The following is a 23,190-nucleotide window of genomic DNA, read 5'->3' on the forward strand; positions in this document are numbered from 1 at the left end:
TGCAGTCATTTCAGAGTGATCACTGCTATAATGTATTGGAAATGCACAGCAGCGTAACACAACATGCAGGCACTTCTCTCTGTCTGGTGACCCACTTTATAGTTTGAGTAAAGGGGAAGCTGTTAAAATGCTAAAAGATTCTTCTCATTAAGTACAGTTGTAATTATTGCAATCAGAGCCTTTTTACAAGGTCCACTCTCATTTTTGCAAACAGAATGCAGGAATCAGTCTATGGTACATGGTCGTGTAGCACAGCTGAACTGTAGCTTTCTCCCCCTCCCTTCTGCTCCACAATGGAACAGCAAAAGAATGACTCTTACCTGTCCTTGCCACCTTTAAAATATCTGCGTTTTTGATGAAGACCTCAGTTAGAGCCTCCTGGGCTAGAGCGGAGAGCTCATTACAGCCAGAGGAGTGGAGGATAGCGGAGAGAATGAACAGAGGGACGTAATTGCGTGTGTTAGTGTGAGAGAGAAGGAGAGAGAGTATAGGGTGTGGACTGTGGAGAAAGTACTAAATATGAGAGACTGGGAAAGCCCTTTGTAAGGTGAAATAAGGGGCACTTGGGGACTTGCCGTATACATTGCACCTGTCTTATCATCATTTGACTCTTATTTGTTGGTCTTGCAGTGCTAAACTGTCAGCAATTCCCTGCCTTCTTGGCCTTTACCTGTAAGATCTCATGGAAATGCTGACAGACTGCCAAACCAGAGCTGTCTAGAAAAGGCTGCTGCTGCTTTTACTTGACTTCCATGCGCTGTCAGAATTAGATCTATATGCACAGACCTGCACTTAGGTAGTATTTCAGACTGACACTCAATTAACAATGGATTTCTCTAAATTATTCTTTCCTTCCCGTAGTTTAGTAAGAACTTGGTAATATCTGTTTTGTGTTCATGGGGGTTCCCTGTAACATGCATCTCCCATTCCCGCAGTGTGTCAGTAATGTTTCCTGTAATTATATATTTTTCTGGACCAATTCAATTGTCTCTTGATGTATTCCTCGCTCAGCTGAGCATGTCATTACACACATCATTTGTGTGCAATTTAATGCAGTATGCAACAAGGTTATATTTCTATGGTGGTTCAATTTGAGGGCTCTTAGTTTTTCAGCCACAATCATTTCTCTCTGTCTTTTTTTTTTTTCTTCTTTCAACTGGCTTTCAAAAAATTGCCTCCGCAATGATTCTGCACTCCTGCCTTGCTCGGTCATGCCACATTTTAAATTCACATTGGAAGATATTCCAATTATCAGTCAGGTAATGTGATGAAAATGGTAACTTTCTGTCTTTAGCCTGGGTGTGCTGATCAATTATTATCAAGTGCATTACATAATGAAATTATATCCATCTGTTTGGTATTTCTCTTTCCCCAGATGGAGCAGTTGTAGGAATGATCATTTTTCGTTGGCTTTTGACTCTGTGCAGTAACAGGAAAACTAAATACACCCTTTAAGCTTCAATCCGGTTGTTCAGTGATGACGCGACGAATCCTACTTCCGGGTCTAAAGTAGTCTGCGTTTAATATGGCTTTTGTGTTGTTAACATGTTTAATGTTATGTATTTTCTTCTATTTGATCTCAAAAAGCTCCTAAAACAGTCAGTGATCCCTGTTGACCTCCCTCGGCTTTTATTACCGCTAATCATTTATTTAAGCTCAGTTTTTAAAACCTTAGGATGTAACTACAGCCCAGCCCATGCAGCAGTATATGAATGACTAACCTCGTATTATGGATGGATTATCTCAGTTGTTCTCCTGGCTGAAGTTTGGTCCTTTTACAGCATCCTGCCATGCGATTACATTTGTTCCTGACCACCGAGAACACTCATGTTAACTTTTATCGAGTGGAAAAAAAGTTAGCTTGTTTATATTATGCTAACATAGCTGTGTCGCTAGCGGTCACGTAGCACATCATTATACACCAGCTAGCCCAACTTCAGTAACCCTACAAACGTCACTGCTGTTTAGTTTTCTGTCTTCATTTATGTTGGAAGTGATAGCAGAGCTGTACGTTTTAATTTGTTTCCAAAACCCTGCAGTCAGGACATGCTATATTGTATTTAGATAGAAGCTAGCGAGCTAACTTCCTGCTAACTTCTAACTCTGTTAAATGTCATAAATTCCATTTTCATGGATGCCTGGATGTTAAACTCAATTGTTACACCTGGTAGAGCAGAACGCTGATCATTTTATTAAAGATGAAAGACTTTAGACAGTTTTTCAACTCTCAGTAATGCCATAGTGATTGTTTGATATATGGACCTGCAGCGGAGTTTAGACCCAGACACGGCTAGTGACGTCAGACTGAACAACCGGATAGGAATTAGGAGGTTAAGTAGCTGCCAGATACTGTTAATTAAATGCACTTGATTTAGTCTTTAATAACTGACTAAACACATTTAAAATATGTGTGTCTGTTATAAAAGCAGTTTAATTGTCTGGACTATTCAGGTGGGGAAAAAGCCTTTTCTCTGGAAAACTGAACGATAACTTCAGTTTTCAAAGTTGCATTTGAACAAACCACAAAACTTTAGGAATTACTAACGGTGGGTATGCACAACTCTATGCGTAAATTGTCTGCACGAGTGTTTCACAGAAAAATGTGTTTTTAAATATTTTTGCGTAATTATGCTTAATTTTGCTTTTTGGTCATCATTTACAGTTTTGCAAGGAATCATAACACGCGAAATGCTCAGAATTACAATAAAAAATGCACGTAGGGAAAACAAAATACTAAACGGAAAGGAGTAGGCTTTAACCTCCCTCTGTCCATTTTTATCCGCTTATCCGGGACCAGGTTGTGAGGGCAGCAGCATAAACCCAGAAGCCCAAATGACCCTCTCCCCAGCAACTTCCTGAAGCTTATCTGGTGGAACATCAAACACTTCTCTTTAACGATAAGCTCTCTCTTTACCATCTCTTTATCTTGCTTGACTAGTGTGCAGCATTTACATTGCAGCCTCAGTCAGTTTAAACATATTCTGTTATTCCATATCTCATTTCATTGTATCTTACATGTAAAAATGACTGTCATTGCTAGATGTTGTTATCTATGGTATAATTTTTTGGCTTCATCGCATTGATGCTTGAGAATCTGGATTTTTTTTTTCATTTTTCTTTTCTTTTTTTTAATTGCATGTAGTTTCTCATGTGGAGCTAACAGAGATAACAGACTACATGACCCTTGTCCTTTACCTATATTCTTCTTTTTCTTTTAGTCTGTTAGTGTTTTTCATATCATCTTTGATTCAATTTTTTAAAACTTGAGATTGAGTGTCTAAGGGGAAATGATATTCAGAACTCCTGTTATTTTTAGTCTGAAAGTTTCTATTTATTCATTTTGTTTTGTTTCCATTCCTGTGGAGATACTTTGGAAACTTGTGCCTCTTCTGACTTCCTCCTTGGACCTCAGACAATATTATTGAATTTTCTACCGCCAGACTGTCTCCTTATTACTTGCCTTAGATGTGCAGTCTTCTTTCTTACAACATCATCACCAGTTTCTCAGCTTTACCAGGAGGTATGCATGTATGCATTTCCTTATATAGAGAAATTGGGTAAGGCCAGCATGCGGATAGTTAGCAAATTGTATGGAAATTCCACAGGTTATTGGTTCCAACAATTCAGATTTGCTAACATACCCATGGTGGTGAGAACAAAATGTCCTCAATGTCCTGTGGACGTGCAAGAGATGTTTGGCTGCACCTCTCTTTCAAAAACCAAACCACAACAGATTAGCAAACATACCTCATTTCAACTGTCAGTAGGTGGAGGGGAGATGATCATTTGGGCTTGTTTTTCAGCCACAGGGCCTTGGGTGCCTTGCAATCAGTGGGTTGACCATGAACTCCTCTGTATAGCAAAGTATTCTAGAATGAAACATGAGGCCATCTGTCCCACAACTACAACTTAGTCAAATTGGATTGTGCAACAGGAAGATGAGCACAGCACAAAATCTACAACAGAATGGTTAAAAAAAAAAAAGAGAATCAAGGTGTTGCAGTGGCCCATTAAAAGTCCAGACCTCAACCAAATTGAAATGCCGTGGTGGGATCTAAAGGGACCGGTACATACTGTAAACAAATGCCCACAAACCTCAGTTAACTGACGCAATGTTGTAACTCCATCCTGTAAAAATAACTGTTGCATTAGACAAGTAATTTTACTTTTTTCCATATCGCAGATGATAAAAGGACAATTTGCCACCCAAAATTAAGAGTGATAGCGGCAATATGTAATTTGATTTCCTGTCAAGTTTGTTTCTAGGGTGCACATTAATATAGTGTTTCCTACCCATAGTCTAGTACAAACTCTAGAATTTATTGGGTATCTTTACTTGATCAAGGCCATATAGTTATCGTCTCTTTGACCTAGAATAATAATTGGGCTCCTTTGACCTTCCATTGTTTTTTATTACATATATATCATCCTGATAAATCATAATGGCATGGTGTATGCAAAAGTGACTCTCATTAACTTTAATTACAGTGTGCCAAGTCATCTGAAGGCACTGTTTCGTCCCAAGAATCACCCAGATCCTCCCTCATGGCCACAGGCCCTGTCCTTCATCACCTGTGAAGGTGTATCTTATCTATTACTCCTGAATGGCTATTCATTAATCATTCCCTGATTCCAATCAGATGGTACTTGATGGTTAACATGGCTTTGTTTGGCCATCCTTCAGATGGTGGTATTGGTTTTTGGTTGACCATGGCACTATAGATCCTGCAGCCTATTGCTACTGGTACTTCTGTGTGCATAAGAGCAGCATTCCCCTATATATGTAGAAAACTGAGCCATGTAACTATGTGCAAACTGTTCGTCAGGAGTGTTGTGTTCTTAGCCTGACTTTGATATCCAAGTGTTTTAAATATTGGTTGGAGACCATAATCCTCTACTCATTGACAAAAAAACTTTCTACTAGTTTGACCAGAAACTGAGATGCAAAATTACCATCCCATCTCTTTGTCAATCACTAGAAGATGCTTGATGTGACTAATTGCCACAAATAGAAAATGGTGTGTGCAATGGAAGGAGATTGCAGGTAAAGAAAAAAAAAAGAGGGAGATACAATAGAAATAGTTTGCTCTTGTGGCAGGATATCAATGGCACAAAGATGAAACAAATCAACCTTAGGTAGCCCCGGCTGTTAGCCAATCCATAGTAATCAGTGAGACTGCATTGAGCTCTCCGCTTCACGGACCCTTACCAATCAGCAGAGAAAACACAGATCTGTCATCTGTTTTCCTGTGCTCACTGATGGAGACAAAGGCCAGTGAGAGTAAAGTGTGGTAATTATTAGGGGTGCAACGATACACAAAATCCACGGTTCGGTTCGGTTCGATACTTTGGTGTCACGGTTTGATGTTTTTTCGATACAAAAAAATGTTCATGCCTTTTTAATTTGTCATTTATTAAAATTATAAATATAGATTTTTAACTTGAAAGTACAGTTTTAAATTTAATGTTGCTGAAACAACAAAATAATAATAATTTTAAAAAATCCATCTGATCGAGAAATCACTCATCTTTGGAAAAGAGAATTTATTACAGAGAAATGGCTCTTTCCAAAATAAAAGCTATACTATCCGCTTCTTCTGGGCTATATTCTCAGCAGCATATTAAACATATCAGGTCCCCATAAGGACAATCATGTGCTAACGGCTGTCTAAATGACTCGGGTAAAGTTTGTAGCATGCGTGCTTTTTGTTTTTGTCTGCTTTCACTTGTCTTTGCACTAAGATGATGTCAGCGTAAATGTGCAGTCATATTCGTTGTGTTCCCACTAGTGCTGTCAGCGTTAATCTCGTTAAAATGACATTAACGCCATAACGCGGCAAATCTCCGTTAACGAGTTACCGCGGATCGCCCCGTGCGTGGGGCTGGACGGCGTCAACACGTTAACAAGCTAACTGTGCTAATGCACTAGTTCCCACCAATTGAGCATTGCGTGGCACATCCGAAATACTGTTTTACTTTTGTCCATGACGCACTTACCATCAGGGTCATGCTTCACATGAAAACCAAGATAGTTCCAAAGGCCAGATCTGAATGAGGGTGGGGGAGGTTCAATGTCGGGTAGCGTTGAGGCAGTTGCCATGTTGCAACGAGCTTAGCTTCTGTCTTGCTAGCTTGTGCTGTGCTCAGTGGATCTGCACTCGACAGTGCAGCCTCGGCGGAGTAGTCGAACGCAGATAACACAGGCAGCATCGTCAGAAGAAAAGCTGATAAAGTAAATAAAATTATCTTGTATTGTTCGATACATATGCGTACCGAACCGAAAGCACTGTATCGAACGGTTCAATAGGGGTGCAACGGTACCGTTGCACCCCTAGTAATTATATATGAAGGGTGGGTAAGGAAACTGTGGCCCATGTATATTTCTGCCATAATGACCTTTTAAAGTCTTTTGTTCCCCACATTATTTGTCAGTCATTCAACAGTGTCCCGCTGGCTATCATTAGAAAATTGATTAGGGATTTGAACTAATGCATGCCCACTGCTAATGTCATAATACAGATGGCATGACTCACTTCAGCCTTGTTAAGGAGATTTTGTCTAATCTTGTCTTATGGACTAGTCTGGCCAAATGACTTCCAGAGGGATGTGCTGTGTCTATTTGTATTGATCCCCATTAATTGCTATGACAGGGAAATATAAAATTGTATGTTAGGTGTAATTCAGAAAATACCATGCATCTCCTCAGAGAGTGTGTAGACATAAAAGCAATGACGATACAGACAGAGACGCACATGCACACACACATTCACAAACACACATCTGTTTTTGTGTCTGGTGGCATCATGAAATGAACTTCCTGGTAGGCAGATGATTTGGCATCAGTGTGCTCAGGTTTTCATAACCTTTGGATGCCTCCCACCCTTGTCCTACAGAGAACCGAGGACAAAGCTCTGTCCTATTAGAGATGAATAATGAGCCTGTTGGCAAAAGAGACGTTGCTAATGTTTTGCCCAAAACTCTAAAATCTGTCCCCAATGATAATGTATTCTACGCCTGTGCCAAACAGGTCTATATTTGAAAAAGTGATTTCATTGCAGATATGACTTATAAAACCTGTAGAGTGGAAACGCATTGTAATATCTGGCAGGTGTGTAGGCATCAAAATAAGGGCTTAGTTTGTTTTCCTGTAATTGATGTCTTTCCTGTGTGGTGGCATAGCTTTGTTTGTTTATGCTAATAAACAACACCAACTTGGGAATGTGGAATAATTCTTTATAAAGTCTTTAGGGTAATCCTTTGAATACAAAGCTTATTTACTTCATATTTTTTGCAATATTTCATGTTTGTTTGTTTTTATTAAGTGGAATAAGAGAGTGTATGGTAGAATAGTATACTGCAAGCAGAGTCTTCCTACCGTGAAAGGTTATGGTCATCAGAGGCAAAAAGGTCAGCTTCATGGGAGACAAAGAGGGTTTTCCTATAAAGACTGCAACATTTAACTTTTTCTTTTGAAACTCCAAGTCAGGGACCATACTCACAAAGCTGTTCCCCAGGGTAGATTATTGCTTTGTAGAAGAAAATCTTTGAACGTTAACGGTCTCTGTTTTTTCACCATCAACTCTCACTCTTGGACACACAGTTTTTGAAATGTCAGTTCTTTAGGGCAACAGTTCTAATTTTTGTTTCGCTTAGTGTAAGTAAATAGATCTGACTGAGTTTTTGTTCAGAGATCCCAGGAGAGTGGCATGCATGCTCAGCAGAGAGACTTCTCACTGCAACCTCCCTCGAACATATTGATCAGGAATGCTTATTGGCGTCAGCCCTGTGAATAAAATGCTGCTCTATTGAGTTCAGTTCCCCACTGGGCAACTGAATGAAGAGACAAAAACCTTTAGCACTTTTTTGTGGACTGCTATTCAGCTCAAATCCTAAGCCTAATGACGTCACCGGTAGGAAGAGAAAAATTGAAAATGGCACCTTTGTAAACTGCACCTTTTGAAATGACAATGTATATATCTGTTTTTCTTTTCTTTTCCCCCCTTTCTGTCAGTTTTATGTTATGTGTTGCAGCTTCTCCAGCAGATCGAGAAGAGCGCCGGATTTGGTGTTTATAAAATCAAGGGCAGATAAATAGTGTTGTTCTCCGGCTCTTCACTCAGAATCATTTGTTGACATCAGTGAGAAGAAGAGGCTTGACATGTGCATCCAGATACATATCCCTGCTGGAATCAACCATCCCATTAACATTTAAAACCCTGGAACATGAAAAATGACAGTGTTTATACAGATTCAGAGTACAGAATGAGCAACCTTCTGTATCCACATTATAGCAATTTTTAAGTTATAGTGTGGTGTGAGGAGTGGGAAATAAACTTTTCATATTTTTATTCTTGTGATTTTAAGCACTTAAATGTTGTGGGAAAAATGATTGTTTTTTTAATCTCTGAAATCATTTGAAATAATCCAACATGTTGAGTCCACTCAGTATGTGTTTTAAAATTAGAACCTTTTGATCTGCCTCTAACTTTTCACCCTTTTGATCTGTTTGACTTCAATTCATCGTGTTTTCCCTGAGCCTCAGAATGACTTTATGTAGTCAAGTGATTTCCCATATATCATTTATTTATTTAGTAATTAATTTATTTGTGTATTAATCTATGAGCTATGTATTTAATATTAAATAATGCACAGTCCTTCATGAGATTTTACGATAAACTTCGGGCTTTCTCAGTGGTCCTTTGTTTTCTGTTTGGTTGGAATATAGGGCAGTACAGTTTGGGTGCTCTTGTCAGAGACAGTTTGTGTGCTGCTATTTCGTAACAGTTTTTTGCGGCAGCCGGGGTTTAAGAGACCTTTCCTGGGTAGTGTGTGAGCTCCTGTCGTCCCCTTCACAGGTGAGGAGACATAAGAAGGGTCCAGACAGTTATGGAGGAGTGAGTGCTCAGAGGAAGAACGTTTGGGGGCAACTGAGCTGGCCAGGAGGCTGGGCTCAGTATCGCTATCTGGTGTAGCATAGCCACTCTTATCCTCTTGTAACTCCTCTTGCTCCTCCTCTTCATCATCGTCACAGCACAATGCATGGTACAGAATTTTGTCACTGAAGCGGACTCTTTCTCTTGTGCCAGAGGTACGGGAAGTCTTGTGGCTGTGCGTGGAGCTGCTGGCCTCCTCGCTCGATGAATCTGGAGTAATAATGCGTGGCCCATTGGGGATGGGCAGCCCGCCATTCATCTGAGAGTAGACAGACGCAGTGGTGGGGGGTGGGGTGGGGGTTTGTGTTTGGGTGAGGTTGGTCCCACGACCCATCTCCTGCTGTGGATCTCCTGGTTGCCCGCAAGATCTGCGAGCGGCTGCACCAGCAGCCTCCAGATAACTGCAGAACTCCCAGCTGTCAGAAAGGACATCTGCATTGAGGAAGTCCAATCGGAAGGCCTCTCCCAAGCCCCGCTCACTGCTGGACGTGCTGCTGGCTGTGGCCACGGTCCAGTCATCTGGCTCCAGGTCAAAGTCAAAGTCAGACGTTAGTTTATCGATTTGACCCACCACCTGTGAAAGAGAATAAACAGTTTTAGGTAAAAGATTTTTTAACCTTAACAGCCACAAAGATCCAATCATAAATCTCTGAACAATGGTTCATATATTTAAGAATTGCTACTAAATTTTTTATGTTGTGCCAAGATTTCCAGAGAATGAATCAATAGCCAACTGTAGTGACTTTTACCTCATGACCTCAAGTTAATGATAAACTTCTCTAAAGCTAATGGATTAGTTTAAGCAATATCTGGTGCAATTATGTCTCTCTTAGATTGAATTGCATTTACTTTCCTAACTCCTGTTTTGGAATCAAGATCTAATTCTACTTCTTGTTAGTTTACGACCAAGCGCTTACAAAAATTCAACTTGACCTTTACTTTATGTTTAGTCCTATAGTAAGTAGCATAAAGTGCATTTTACCTCCAATATGTCCTTGTTATCATTTACCTCCAAAGGCCTCTGTGTCCAAAGGTAAGCTTACGAAGGCAAAATAATTAGGATAAAAGCTAAAAGTTACATTTCTGAAAAAATGATGCGTAATAATGTATATTAAGCTTTATATACATAGCAAAAAGTGCACGTATCACCTGTTCTGTTTTGGCTGGACTTTTATATGCTAACATAATTAGAACACATAGCATGTGCACTTTTGCCATTTTTGCATATTTATGTCATGAATGCATATTGAAAAAGAAATATTTTTGCACTTGTAGGAAAAAATGCAACGAGGGGATAATGGTCTTACTTTTTGCAGACACAGTACATGAATAGACCGACTCCAATTATATGAAATCTCTAGATGTTTCGCATGCCCCTGAATTGCCCCCCACTGGGAAGTTTAACAAAAGCCAACATTTACGCAGTTTGCCTTTACAGCTTGCCATTACTCTCTTTTGATCCATAAATCTATAATTGTTTGTTCATAGTTTGGAAATTGTCTTTATTTCCACCAAGCTTTTCCTCAGACAGGTGTTAAAAAATTTGCTTCATGTTATATTAAGACAAAATTAAACAATCCTTTGGAATGAGCCTGTAGCATGAAAGAGACTTGAGACAGAAAAGGCACCACGTGCACCAAAGAATCCTCTCAGACCAAGCTGTGTATCCTAAATCCAGTAGCTGATTCATTTTAAAATGAGATAAACCTTCTTAGACCTATAGCTTTACAGTATGAACCCCTAATCCAGTGCTTTTGATGCCTGCACTTTGATGTTAATTGTAGTGCTATTGTAATGCCCATGTCAAACAAAATAAACTCAAATGTTCACCTGCTGCACAGAAATGTACCACAAAAGCATTTCATTTATTGTTACCTCAAAATTAACCTCAATGCCTTTGTCATCAGCAGCAGTGTTGAGTGTTTGATGAATAGAAAGCACTTCAGTGGAAATCATGCTGGTTTGCTGACAGCACCTAAAATCCGAGCCCTCTATACTTGACATTTTAGCACCTTTAATCAGCATGTTCTGCTCTCAACAACAATCTATTGTGAAATGAAAACACTCAGCATTCATGTAGCTTGTAAATGATACATTTCCCCAAACTATTCAGCAATTAAGCACAGTGTTTTGAACTCAGAAAACTTTTTTTTAGAATGTGTACACCTCGATTTGCCCTGTAATTGCTGCCGAACAGCAGAGAAAGTGTAGTTTCACCCTGAGATTTGTTGAATATGATCTGTTTTCGCCCCCCCATAATTATTTGCAGTGCTTGCTTCTTTCTGACTCTTATGACTACAAAATGAGTATGCTTGTATCAAAAACTCCAAGTCTTATCTCTGTATGTGGAATTGCTATTGTAATTCATTCTTTGTCCAACTTTAAAAGCTGTAAATTCAAACTTGCTGCTCGTGTGCTCAATAAAAAGCTTAAGAATAAAACTGAATCAATCTTCCATCCTAAATTTGGCTCAAGCATGGTTAGATTCTCCTTGCTGCTGTTTTATCTCAATCCTGAATTTTTCTTGGTGCTGATAAGTCAAAGCACCTGCATTTTGAATCTGGCTGCATACCTCTGCACGCACAGCATTGGCTCATCTGTCAATGAGCTTCTCTGCAGATCTGCCAGTTATGGCATCGAGCACCTCATGAGTACCTGGACTGTGCTTTTCCACTGGCATGCTGCCCGGAGGGAACTAGGCTGTATGAATCCTCTAATCCTTGAATTACTCCACCTGTTTGCTGTGTGATTTGCAGACTTTTACTCATGGAGCTGTTAATGTAAGATGTTTTCAGGGCCAGAGGAGTCTGAATAGCTTTGTTTACTTGATTGCAAAACCTAATTTAATCAGTGTGTTAAAAGAATAGCTATCAGATGTATTTCTCAACCCTGCTATTAAACCCGAATTTATTATTGTTTGGTTAGTAGTTATTGCCATGAGCAACAAGTCATTTTTATATATCTTCTAATTTGCGTTTAAACAGATGGAGCACTTACAGCATACCGTGGTAAGTTCAGAGAAAGGTAACAGGTAATGCACAAATCGAGATTCTAGTTGCCAAATACATAGTGTTTGCTGTACCTCTGCAGTGACCCTGAACCTGCTTATTTTCTATTTTAAAAGGCATTCCTGCATGCTTCAACTGTTTAGCGTGACCTCTCCCTGCAGTATGTAGTGGGCTAATTTAGCTTGATAACAGTTTCAGCCTGAAGGATCTGCTGATTCTTTTTGTCACAATGCTGCACATGCTCAATGCAACAACAAAGAAGTCTAGTCTCTGCTTTTTTTCCTCCAGACTGTGTGATGAAGGATCTATGGATGGAATTGGATGAGAAGATTATTTTAGCACAAAGGATGAATGAACACATAAGGAACAAGTTATTAACACTGTGCACAATGTGTTGGAAATAGCAGATGCATTATGAGAATGCATTACGAAGTAATTATGAAACGTGTAACACGGAACTTTATCTCATGTGGACATCACTGCACGTGGGTTATTAATCATATACTGGAAAAATAAATAAATAAATGAAAGCATTCCAGAGATCATGTACACAAACAAGCTATAACCCCCCCCCCCCCCCCCCCCCCCCATGTGCGTATGGTTTTTATTGTCTGAAACATAGGCCTACAAGGTAAATAGTTGTTAGCTCATAAGGTGCTTATATTGAGTTCTCTTTTGTTTTTATTTCCTCCAAAAATGTAAAAATTCTGGAAGCTTAAAGTTGTGATAAACCTCTGGAGTCAGGCTGTGTATCCCCAACAGACTTCACGGCACATTCATACTACAAAGTTTATGATGCGGTGATGGCATATCCTTGTGACTGAAAAGACTCCATTTGCAACACAGTTAAGCAGTAATGTGTAGTATAAGCATGGATATAAAGTGCTGGGGATTAGACTTTAACTTCAGTCTATAATTTTCTCTCCATGCCTCTGCTGACAACTTCACTTACTTGCTTTACTGTAAAGGCTGTCTTATAGAAGCTATTAAAAAGTATGATGACTATAACAATAACTATGATTTTCTGTGTGGGAATGGTAAGCAGAACATGATTTGTTTATTTTAGATTAACGGTTGCCCAGGAAGAATCGCACACACAAACTGAGTAATAAATGGCATTGTAAATTTTTTTTCTGTTTCATTGCACACTATCAGCCAGCAGTCACAAGTCAATTGAGAGCATATCACCTGATCAACAGAGAGTTGAGTCATTTCAAAGCTCTTTGAGGTGCTTTAAAAGAGAGGCTGCCTCAGTAGCATCAGGTGAGGTTTTATTACTGTACCTCAACACCTGTCTGAAATGATGGTCTGGGTAACTGAGGGTCAGACTGAAAGAGGGCACCCTCCAGCCTTGTCTGTAACAGAAAGGCAGAGTGACGGAAAAGACAGGCAAGGATTATCTAGCACAGATTTGTGTAAAAACTATTAATGAAGCCCCCCCTCAGGAGTGGTGATTTTTCTGTAATATTCAGCACCACCTGGTCTCTTGATTTATTTATTGTAGCTGGGCACCTGATTTCTTTCTCCCAAAGTGAGTGTCTTTTCTCTCTTACGGCTAATTAAAATTGTACCAGAACATTAGTACTGTAACATTTTTTCCCAGATCTGATGTTTAATATGTTGTTGAAAATTTCAGACAGAGGTCAAAATCAGCAAATGTGAAAATTTAGGTGTGAAATTGCCTCTGATGAGGAGGGTATATTTACCACATGTTCTAATCACTCAGTTGGTCTTTAAGCAGATGTTTAACTGGAATTGCTTGTTTTGATGCGCATTGATGGTTTTCTGTGTGGAAAGATTTTTGTTAGCTGTCTAGTAAACAGATGGGAATTACAATTCTTTGCAAGTCTTACATAAAAGTGCATCTTTAACATGTTTCTAATGATGCCAGTAGAAAGGGTATCTGGTTTTCCATATGCATTACATATTTTAGTGTTTACCAGAAAGTAGAAAACAGCTCTGAAATATGCTATCAGTAGCAATGCAGTTTGTACATATGTAAAAAAATAAATCAGGTGTGAGTTACCAAAATAAATGAGACATAACACCCTCACTGGGTTCATTTGAAATGCACGCAGTATGAGTGAATTTTCTGTGGATCACTTCATTACGCTGTGTTCAAGTGGCCTCTCTCCATCTGTTCCTGTGCCACCCGTTCTTCCAGGAGTCATTTTCAGAGCAGACTGAGAGAAGTTTGCAGTGCTTGTTCGTTAATTATGCAGCATCCAGCGTCTAGCATAGCTTTGCTTTTTTTTCATGGGAAAATCTCAAATGTTCAGAGGTGCTATTCAAACAAATCTAAGTGTTATTTCTTTCTCAACATGTCACAATAGATTTCCAGCCCTCCACTGTGCAGCACTTTCAGCACTGAAAGCGGTTAATGCCAGTTAGGAAGTCTCAGCAATTATCAAAATGGCCTTGCATGCTGGCTTTGTAAGTAAAGGCTTCACAAATATTGTTTTAATGCAGTTAACTCCAGCAGTTTTGCAGCTCCTTCTTACTCTGTATCCTCTCCTTATTTCCCCTCAATTGAATTCTCCTCAAGCCGAGAAGAGGGAGGCATCCAAGCCACTCATATTTTTGTGATATGGTTTATCTTATCCCCCAGAACCTAATTTATCATCCCCGACTTACTCTGAAAGGACATATTTACCAGATTCACTAGCAAAATTGTCCAGTGACTTGTAAACTTGTGCAGTCTCTTCCAGACATCTTTATTCACTACTGGATAAAATGGAATTCTGGGAGCATTTTAAAATTTGTAATGTACTGAACATTACCCTGCTGTATGTGAAGAACATGCAAGTATTTCATATCTGCACAGAATGTTGCTTGGCTTGAGAGTTTAGACTTCATTGAGTAAAAGCTTCGGGAAGAAATTTACACATGACATTGTTTGCTTGGAGTGTGATTAGGGTTGCGCATCGGGGCAGAGTAATGCAGTACCATTGATAACAACTTAACCACAGTGTCTCTGTTTCAAAACGGAGCAAACTACAAACTAATTTATGAATCACTTTAATAAAGCTTAACATTTTTTCAGCTGCCCTTCAGAATATATTTTTCCAGACTGTGTGAACTTAGGTTAATGCAGAGGAATAGATGCTGCATCATTCCCCCCTAATCATATGCATGAGAGGAGACGGGGCTGCTTAACAGAGGGTTTGCAAACGTGATTCAGATGACAAATGAATATCCGTTACTCTTCATGTCAGATAATATGCACACGCAAGCAAGGTCTTGAAAAATCTTGTGTAACATAAAAAGTGGATGAGAGACAAGATCCAAAGCATTGTCTAGTCTCAGTTTTGTTTTTTTGTCTTGTCAGATCCCCCAGTTTTTATTTTATTTACAGTTGAATAAAAATGTTTTCAAACATACAAAGAAAATCTGTTGATATAACAGGTGTGAAATACTTCCGTTGTGCTGCTTTGCCGTTAGCTTCCCCCATGTTTCCTCAGCTCTCCTGCTAGGTGTGCTAAAGAACAACAGTGATTTGAACAGTTCATCACATTGTTACAGTATCTTATTTATGGTTTTGAATCTGGAGCAGATAGTTATCTGATCCAAATCAGTGCAGTTTGGTGCATCCCTCTAATCACAGCAGAGTCAATGGTGTCGCTGATTTACGGTATGATATATAATACATTAAGTATCTTGACAGACCTAATTTCAGCTTATTTATCACATCAGAATTTTCCCCCTAAAATCTGTATTGACATCTTACCCCAGAAAACCTATTATCACCCAGTGTGTAACTGAATCATTGTGCCACTGATCTTGGACCGTTCTGTGGGACATGTTACAAAAATTAAAGAAGACCTACTTGAGATCGGTTAGCTTCTCATGCATTTCCGTTGTACAAAATTCCATAGTACTTTGTACTAGCCAAGTATATTGAGCATGGTCGGGATTTGAATACAGTTCACTCTGCAGACCAATGAGTCACTGGGCAGAAGACATTGCAGACAAGCTAGGGGGACCTGATTAGGGTCAGGCCATCTTGATTGCTCAGATGTATTGCTTAGTGTTGGCACAGGGATAAATGTCCTTTGAAGTGTTCGCTGGAAGCATTTGGTGTAATTATCCTGTCATGAGAGGGGCTATAAGCTTGAGACTTCATTAGGCACATGCCTGCTGCTTTTTCATCTTTTCTCAAAAAACACTCATCTTTATGGAGGCCTTAAAGTGCTAAACAACGCTGTGATGAGCGTACGGCCAGTACCTCCTGACAACTCACTAATCAAAAGCATCATTACAAACTTCAGCACATAATGGGCCTCATTTATCCCTGTGGGGCTTTAGAAGAGGTGGGCTTCTGAAGTCCCTGTAGGCCTGGGCAGTCAACCACTTTCTTGGCCAAATTTAGGTCATTAGACTGTTAGACTGGACTGTCTTGTATTCGAACTCTATGGCAAATTTGGAAGGTTTATCATATCATACTTCGAGCGGCTATGGGTTGTACAATCAGTGAGGGAGGAAAATGGGAAGATTGTCTTCCAGCAATAGGGAGGTAGCAGATGCAGCATGTGTTGGTGCTGGCAGAGCACACTGATCATTTATTGAGGTTCTCCTTCATTGCTTCTATCCGTGTTGAGAGGCCTAGTGCCGGTAATGACCAGAAAAAGATGGTAGGGCCACGCTACGGGGCTCCTCAGTCTGTCTGCTTCCTTGAGATAGCAGGTGGATTAGGCCTGTGTACCGTCAGGTCATGCTGGTCACATGCAAGGAAAAATGGATCATGTGAGTGCAGTCAGGCCACACTGACCCATTTTAATGACTCAGAGTTTTTATTAGCAACATGGTGTCTTTCTGTCAAAGGCCAGTGAAGGTGTAAAGCGATAGTAGTTTATATGTGTTTTTGTGGGTTGGGTTGAAGGGTAAATGTATTTGACCTGCACTGGAAAATGGGGGGAATCTCTTGGGCAGAGGGTAGAATACCACAAACTGCAAGTCTGTCTCCATGCCAGCCAATAAGCAGATAATAAGTGTATCCCGACGAGGGGGAGATGGGGAAATACACAGTCCATTCTATAGCTGCATGCTTATCCCATTTTATGCCAATGACTAATCATAATTTCAATGTTTTAAATAAATTTAGATTTAGCGTACTTACAGTTGATCTGATTTGTTACAGTAACAATTTCTCATGTAATTCCTACTATGGCAGTAAATTGGTGTAAACATGTTACTACATTAACATATCACAGCAGAATATAAACACATTTTCTGGGCTGTCAAAGCTCATTTGCATCAGGCGATGTGCATAGTCGAGCAAACCGTTAATGTTGATGGAATATTAAATATATACCCATCTCATTACTGACTGAATTAATATGTTGAAATAATTGAAGTTGGGTGCATCTTGGGGTTTGAGTTATTTATTTGTGCTGTATTTTAGTGGAGAGCACCGACATATATAAGCAGCAACAGTGGTAGTCCAAGCTTTACATCGTTTGAAATGGTTTTGATCAGCATTGGCCAAAATAGTCAGGCAAACAAAGATGTATATCTGCATGTTAGTCTCCATCTTCTAAATTTGTAAATTCTAATAATCACTTGTAAAACACCTCAGAATCAAAATGATTTTATGAAAAGAAACAGGAAACAGATGCATGAAGGGGCAGACAGATTGAAAAGCCAAACAGAAGGTGAAAGACTGACAGGGAAAAAAATCATAATCTTCATGCAGTTTTATTTTTACTTTTAACTTATTTTTTTATTCTTCTGTCTGCTTTACTCCTGCTTTTCTATCCATCTGTGAGGACATATTCATACCTTTAAAAATATGTTCTACAATAAAACACCATTTGCACCTCTCACATTACCACTGACATGCAGATTCACACATTGCCATTGATCACCTGCTCTCTTTCTGTAATTAAAAGTCCTTACAATGCAGTCGTCTTTCCTGGGTTGTGGCTGAAAATATTGCCTAACAACACATCAGTAATGAAGCAGGAGTTACTTTTTCCCCCCCAACTCTAGGAGTGTAAATGGAATTGCAAACCCAGCACACCAAGTTGCTAAAAAACTAACTTGAAGACAAAGGGTTTTTTTAAACAGGAGACAACATGTTTTTTTTCTCTTTCCTTAAAAGAATCTGTGGTCAAATCTATCAGCTCAGTTAGTGGAGAAGTAGAACAGGCAGCTGTATGTGTGGTCAGCTTTTGAAAGATCTGATATGTGGATGTGTAAATCTCAATGACTCCACCCACACAGCTTGCTGTTAATCACCCGTGTATCATGTATGCCAGCAACTGAACTTTATTGCAAAATGTCTCATCTTCTGCCAAGACAATGGGTGGTCTATAAAGCCTTTATCATATCACAATATTTCAAGTACAGGTGATTACAACTTGCAGGCAGCAGCATTTATAAATGTATGCAAATTGAGGACATTTCCATCCTTCTTTTCCAATAAGCTACGGCCATTAACATACTACCTAATTTTAAGTGTCAATCTCTTGAAATAAGGTGCTGGGAGCAGCAGCATTATAGCGCAATAGTAGCAATACAGCACAAGTCAAATTTAAGCACAAACGTAGATGGGGTAGTGTTTTCCCCAGAAAGTATAAAATAACTGCTTAAAACTTTAACATAACAAAAATGAAGGTAACTTAAGCCTGTAACTCTTCAGGAACCTCATAAAATTATAAAAGTATTTTCTGCTTGTAATGATGTAACTCTGAGAAAAGTCTGGGAAAAGCCGGGCTTTTTAACCAGTTGCTTACAGCCCTGCTTTACCACCATATAGTAATGATTTCGATCCACTGTTTGCTCTTCCTGTCATACGGAGTGCAACTAGCGGAAGCATTTGGTGGAGTCTAGTCTGCAGTATGTGCATTGACAGTTCATTGTGATAGTACATATTTTGAAGAATGTATTAATACTTTGGACAAACCTACTGAAAACTGCACAGAAATACCATTTTCATATCATGAAATGCTTTCTGAACTATTCCAAATTCATTACAAGCAACATTTGAACCCCTACAATATATATTACACACTAAGTACTGAGAAAGTAAAAGAAGCTGAGAAACAGTGGTGTCTGACAGTGCATAGATGTTCTCTTCCTTTTTTCAATCCTGTCTAAAACAGTAAATAAAATCAAGCAGCAACATCAAAACAACATAAAAAGGACGCCTTACCAAGTAGAAAGGTCTACTAACATGCACTGAGCGCAGGAGATTATGTTCCTCCACCTCTTTGTTGCTACGTTATTGGTGCAAAATTAGTTGCCTCATACTAGATAAATAAGTGATTTGTTAGGGTCAGTGTTTGTTAATAATCTTTGTTTGTGATTTAAGTGATTTTTAACAGCTTGTCATTGTATGGCCACAGAACATTTTCTATTGTATGTTTGCATGGAAGTTTAAAACAAGCCCATTGCTGATAATCAGTGTCAATAAAGTAAAAATGGTAATGTTTTTCTGTCCGATTGATTATAAATGTCAAACATTCATAAATAAATAACCAGTAACACCATCTATCAGGGGTGCAACGATATTCGTATCGATATTGAACCGTTCGATACAGTGCTTTCGGTTCGGTATGCATATGTATCGAACAATACAACATTTGTAATTTATTTTATCAACTTTCCTTCTGACGATGCTGTCTGTGTTGAGCGCTCAGTGAATCTGCGTTCGACTACTCCGCCTAGGCTGCACTGTCGAGCGCAGATCCACTGAGCGCTCAACACAGACAGCATCGTCAGAAGGAAGAGCGCAGGGCAAGCTAGCGAGAGAGAAGTTAAGCTCTCCTTGCAACATGGACCTCCCCCACCCTCATTCAGATCTGGCGTTTGGAATTATTTTGGTTTTCATGTGACGTATGACCCTGAAGGTAAGCGAGTCATGGACTAAAGTAAAACAGTATGTTGGATGTGCCATGCAATGCTCAATTACATGGGTGGGAACTAGTGTGTTAGCGCAGTTAGCTCGTTAACGTGTTGGCCGTCTAGCCCCATGCACGGGGCGATCGGTGGTAGCTCGTTAACGGAGATTTGCCGTGTTGTGGCGTTAAGGTCATTTCAACGAGATTAACGCTGACAGCACTAGTGGGAACACAACGAATATGACTGCACATTTACGCCGACATCATCCTAGTGCAAAGACAAGTGGAAGCATACAAAAACAAGCAAGCATGCTACTAACTTTAGCCGAGTCATTTAGACAGCTGTTAGCACATGATTCTCCTTATGCTGCTGAGAATATAGCCCAGAAGAAGCGGATAGTATAGCTTTTATTTTGGAAAGAGACATTTCTCTGTAATAAACTCTCTTTTCCAAAGATGAGTGATTCCTCAATCAGATACAGGGCTCGCAATATCGCTAGCCCGATGTCCCGGGGCTAGCGATTTTTTTTCAGTCGGGCTACCAAAATCTATCTCTGCCCTGCCCGTAGGACGGAAAAATATATGTCAATGCTTTTGCATTCTTTCAGAAATGTAGCTGGGTAATTATGTCATTGGCATCGGTGAGCCACTGTCAATATGTGACATATTGAAATCGCGTTTGAATTTGCGCTTGTTTTTTTTGCTTTCAATTTGCAATCGCCAAACTGTGTATAGAGAGCGACAGTACTGATCTGTGAGTGATGATAATTTGTGCACCAATTCCTCTGACATCGTCTTATTAATTGTTAGCTTACTATGCAAACATGACAAGTGAAATCTCCCGCAGCAAGCTTAAACATGTGAGAGGTTGATCGCGCAGAGACTCGCTGAGCTTATGTGAGTGCATGTGTAAAAGCAGCAGGAGAAGTTATGACAAATCAGACTATAAGGCAAAAAGATAGTGCAGCTTTATGGTTTCATGGACAAACGAATATCTTTGGCTGCAATATGATGAGCTAAATAACCAGGGCTGCACATAAGTGGTCCGCAGGTGTGCATTCGCTGTCAAAATAAAAAACACGCACAAGGGTTAGAGTTAAATTTAAAAACTGTACTTTTGAGTTAAAATATATATTTATAATTTTAATAAATGACAAATTAAAAAGGCATGAACATTTTTTTTGTATCGAAAAAATATCGAACCGTGACACCAAAGTATCGAACCGAACCGAACCGTGAATTTTGTGTATCGTTGCACCCCTACTATCTATATATTTTTACATAATGCATCTGCCATGATGAAGTCTTGAACAAACATTGGGCTAAAGTACGATAAATCAACAGACTACTTGCTGCATGTTTCAGTTCACTGTGACTTTCAGTTCACTTGTTCTACATTTCATTTTGTTTTAACATAAGCTTAGTTTCCATTGCAGCTAAATGTTGTCTGACAATGGCTGAACTGTTCGGGGCTGAGAGAGCAGCAGCTAACCCTACTATTAATACAGGGCATGCAATCAATATGCCAGTGGCATTTCTAGGTTTCCTTGGCCTGCAGCGCTTATCTTAATGGAGGTGTGCTCCCATTTTCTTTTATAGTGTGAACACATATATCATTACCCAACAAATATAGCTAGATCTACAGGCCTTTGTGAAAACACTGAGGCACAGAGGAGAAAAAAAACCCCAAAAAACTAATGCAATTTATTTTTATTTTAACCTTCTCTCTGAGCCTTTATGGAAGCAATGATGGACCTCAGGAATATTCAATTGCTGTTTCACTTCTGCTCCATCTTCTTTGGCCTTTAGTGAAGATTGGCTATCCAGTGTTTGTGGCAGCATTATTACTCAGAACCATACCACAGAGGATGATGCGGTGTGCATTAGTGGGCAGAAACACATTTCTGTGGAGAAGCATTTTCATTCATCCTCCTTCAAGCTTACCTGGAGTTTCCTTGAAATGATACATGCTTAGTCAGATAGTACATTGTCCTACTAAAAGAGTGTGACCATGTTCAGGTGCAACTGCTATGCCAGCCAAGGATGAATAATTTGTAGCTCCTGAAAACTTTGCAGCTGTTTGAAAGCAAACTCATACAATATGGACAATGACAATCTTTGCCAGAATGACAAATGCTAACCTGCTAATCTCTATCATAATAAATCAAATCATCTTATGACCACATTTTTAACTCCTGTTGTAGATCAACTCTTTTTTGGGGGCTACACTGTTTACCTGGGGAAAGAAAGTCTCTTCTGACCTCTTATCAACAAAGCATTTTCATCCGCAGCCCTTTAACTGTGACTCACTGTCTGGAGGAGTGAGGTGTTTAAAATAAGCGTGGTATCTTACCTTCCCACAATAACCGCTATGCTATCCTATTTACAGTGATATATATTATCTAAAGGTGTTATTGACATAATCCTCAACTTTAAAATAGTTCCAAAAACACACATCTAAAAAAGACACATCTCATTTAGTACAAATACATTTCCACAGTAAATGTACGTGATCTTTCAAAAGAAATGTCTCTTTAATAATTGTGCTAGTTTCCCCTGAATCACAGATTGAAGCAGAGAACCCTCTGCACTGAAGGCTTCAAGATATAACAACATGTGCCTGCTCTATTAAGAAAGACACTGCAGATTAAATTTGTGTACTCGTAAAATGTTTGTTTGAGCTCTTACACCCAAATGAGTTTTACTTGTTGAGGTGCTACCACTTATGAACCAGAAAATGTGCCCATATCTCTGTGAAATCACCCTGGCTTCTGTTACTGTGTTCGCAATGTCCAGTGGAACAAATCAATGATTGCTCTCTTGATGACCTAGAGAGAGTTTTGACTATAATTTTTTTTTATAATAGAATTGTTCTTGTGAACATCCATTTAATACTTTTACCATCAAAGGTAGAGCCCAGTGTGTAACAGCAGCATCATTATGCTGGAAATCAAACAAGCTAAGACCATGCACTTACACATGCTTTGACTGAACGATGATAGCGCCCCTCCTTCCCCACCGTGGTTATGAAGTAGGCCACAGATATTAGCGTGGCTTGCTCTCCTACCTCTTTCTCTCAAAACAATTTGTCATTGCTTCCAGGGTTCTGCCATTTCTATCTGTGACAATCTGTAGGGCGGTCGCCTCAGAGAGTGACAAAACCTGTCACAGTGCGTCACTTTCACTCTCTCTTTGGCAAGCGGCAGGACATCTTTGAGTTGGCAGCACCTTTATCAGATATGGCAGTTCCTAAAGCTCTGCCTATAACAGCAGGCAAGTTGGAGGAAAAGAGCTGGTGACTTTACAGAGACCTATTTGCAAACAAAATCACTGGGAGACATTTCCCACAAGGCACCATCTGGCTGCCACATATACCTGCCTCCATCACTCCCTTGCCACCACCGGGTT

The 23,190-nt window shown here is 39.5% G+C and overlaps 1 protein-coding gene and 1 long non-coding RNA gene across 3 annotated transcripts in view; one reads left to right on the plus strand and one right to left on the minus strand.

Moving 5' to 3' along the window:
- LOC146718375 (uncharacterized) overlaps positions 1-23,190 on the plus strand; it is an 82,705-nt gene that overhangs the window by 56,700 nt on the left and 2,815 nt on the right. The window lies entirely within an intron of this gene.
- Positions 8,563-23,190, minus strand: part of insyn1 (inhibitory synaptic factor 1) — a 44,991-nt gene continuing 30,363 nt past the window's right edge. For both annotated transcript variants that reach the window (XM_085451031.1, XM_085451021.1), the window contains one exon: positions 8,563-9,507. In XM_085451031.1, coding sequence (XP_085307157.1) covers positions 8,689-9,507 — 819 coding nt within the window. In that variant the 3' untranslated portion in view covers positions 8,563-8,688. The remainder of the gene's footprint in view (positions 9,508-23,190) is intronic.

The sequence above is a fragment of the Copadichromis virginalis genome, linkage group LG1, assembly GCF_057382275.1.
Source record: "Copadichromis virginalis isolate Kocher_CV1m ecotype Utaka linkage group LG1, C_Virginalis_male_GT1.1, whole genome shotgun sequence".
NCBI lineage: Eukaryota > Metazoa > Chordata > Actinopteri > Cichliformes > Cichlidae > Copadichromis > Copadichromis virginalis.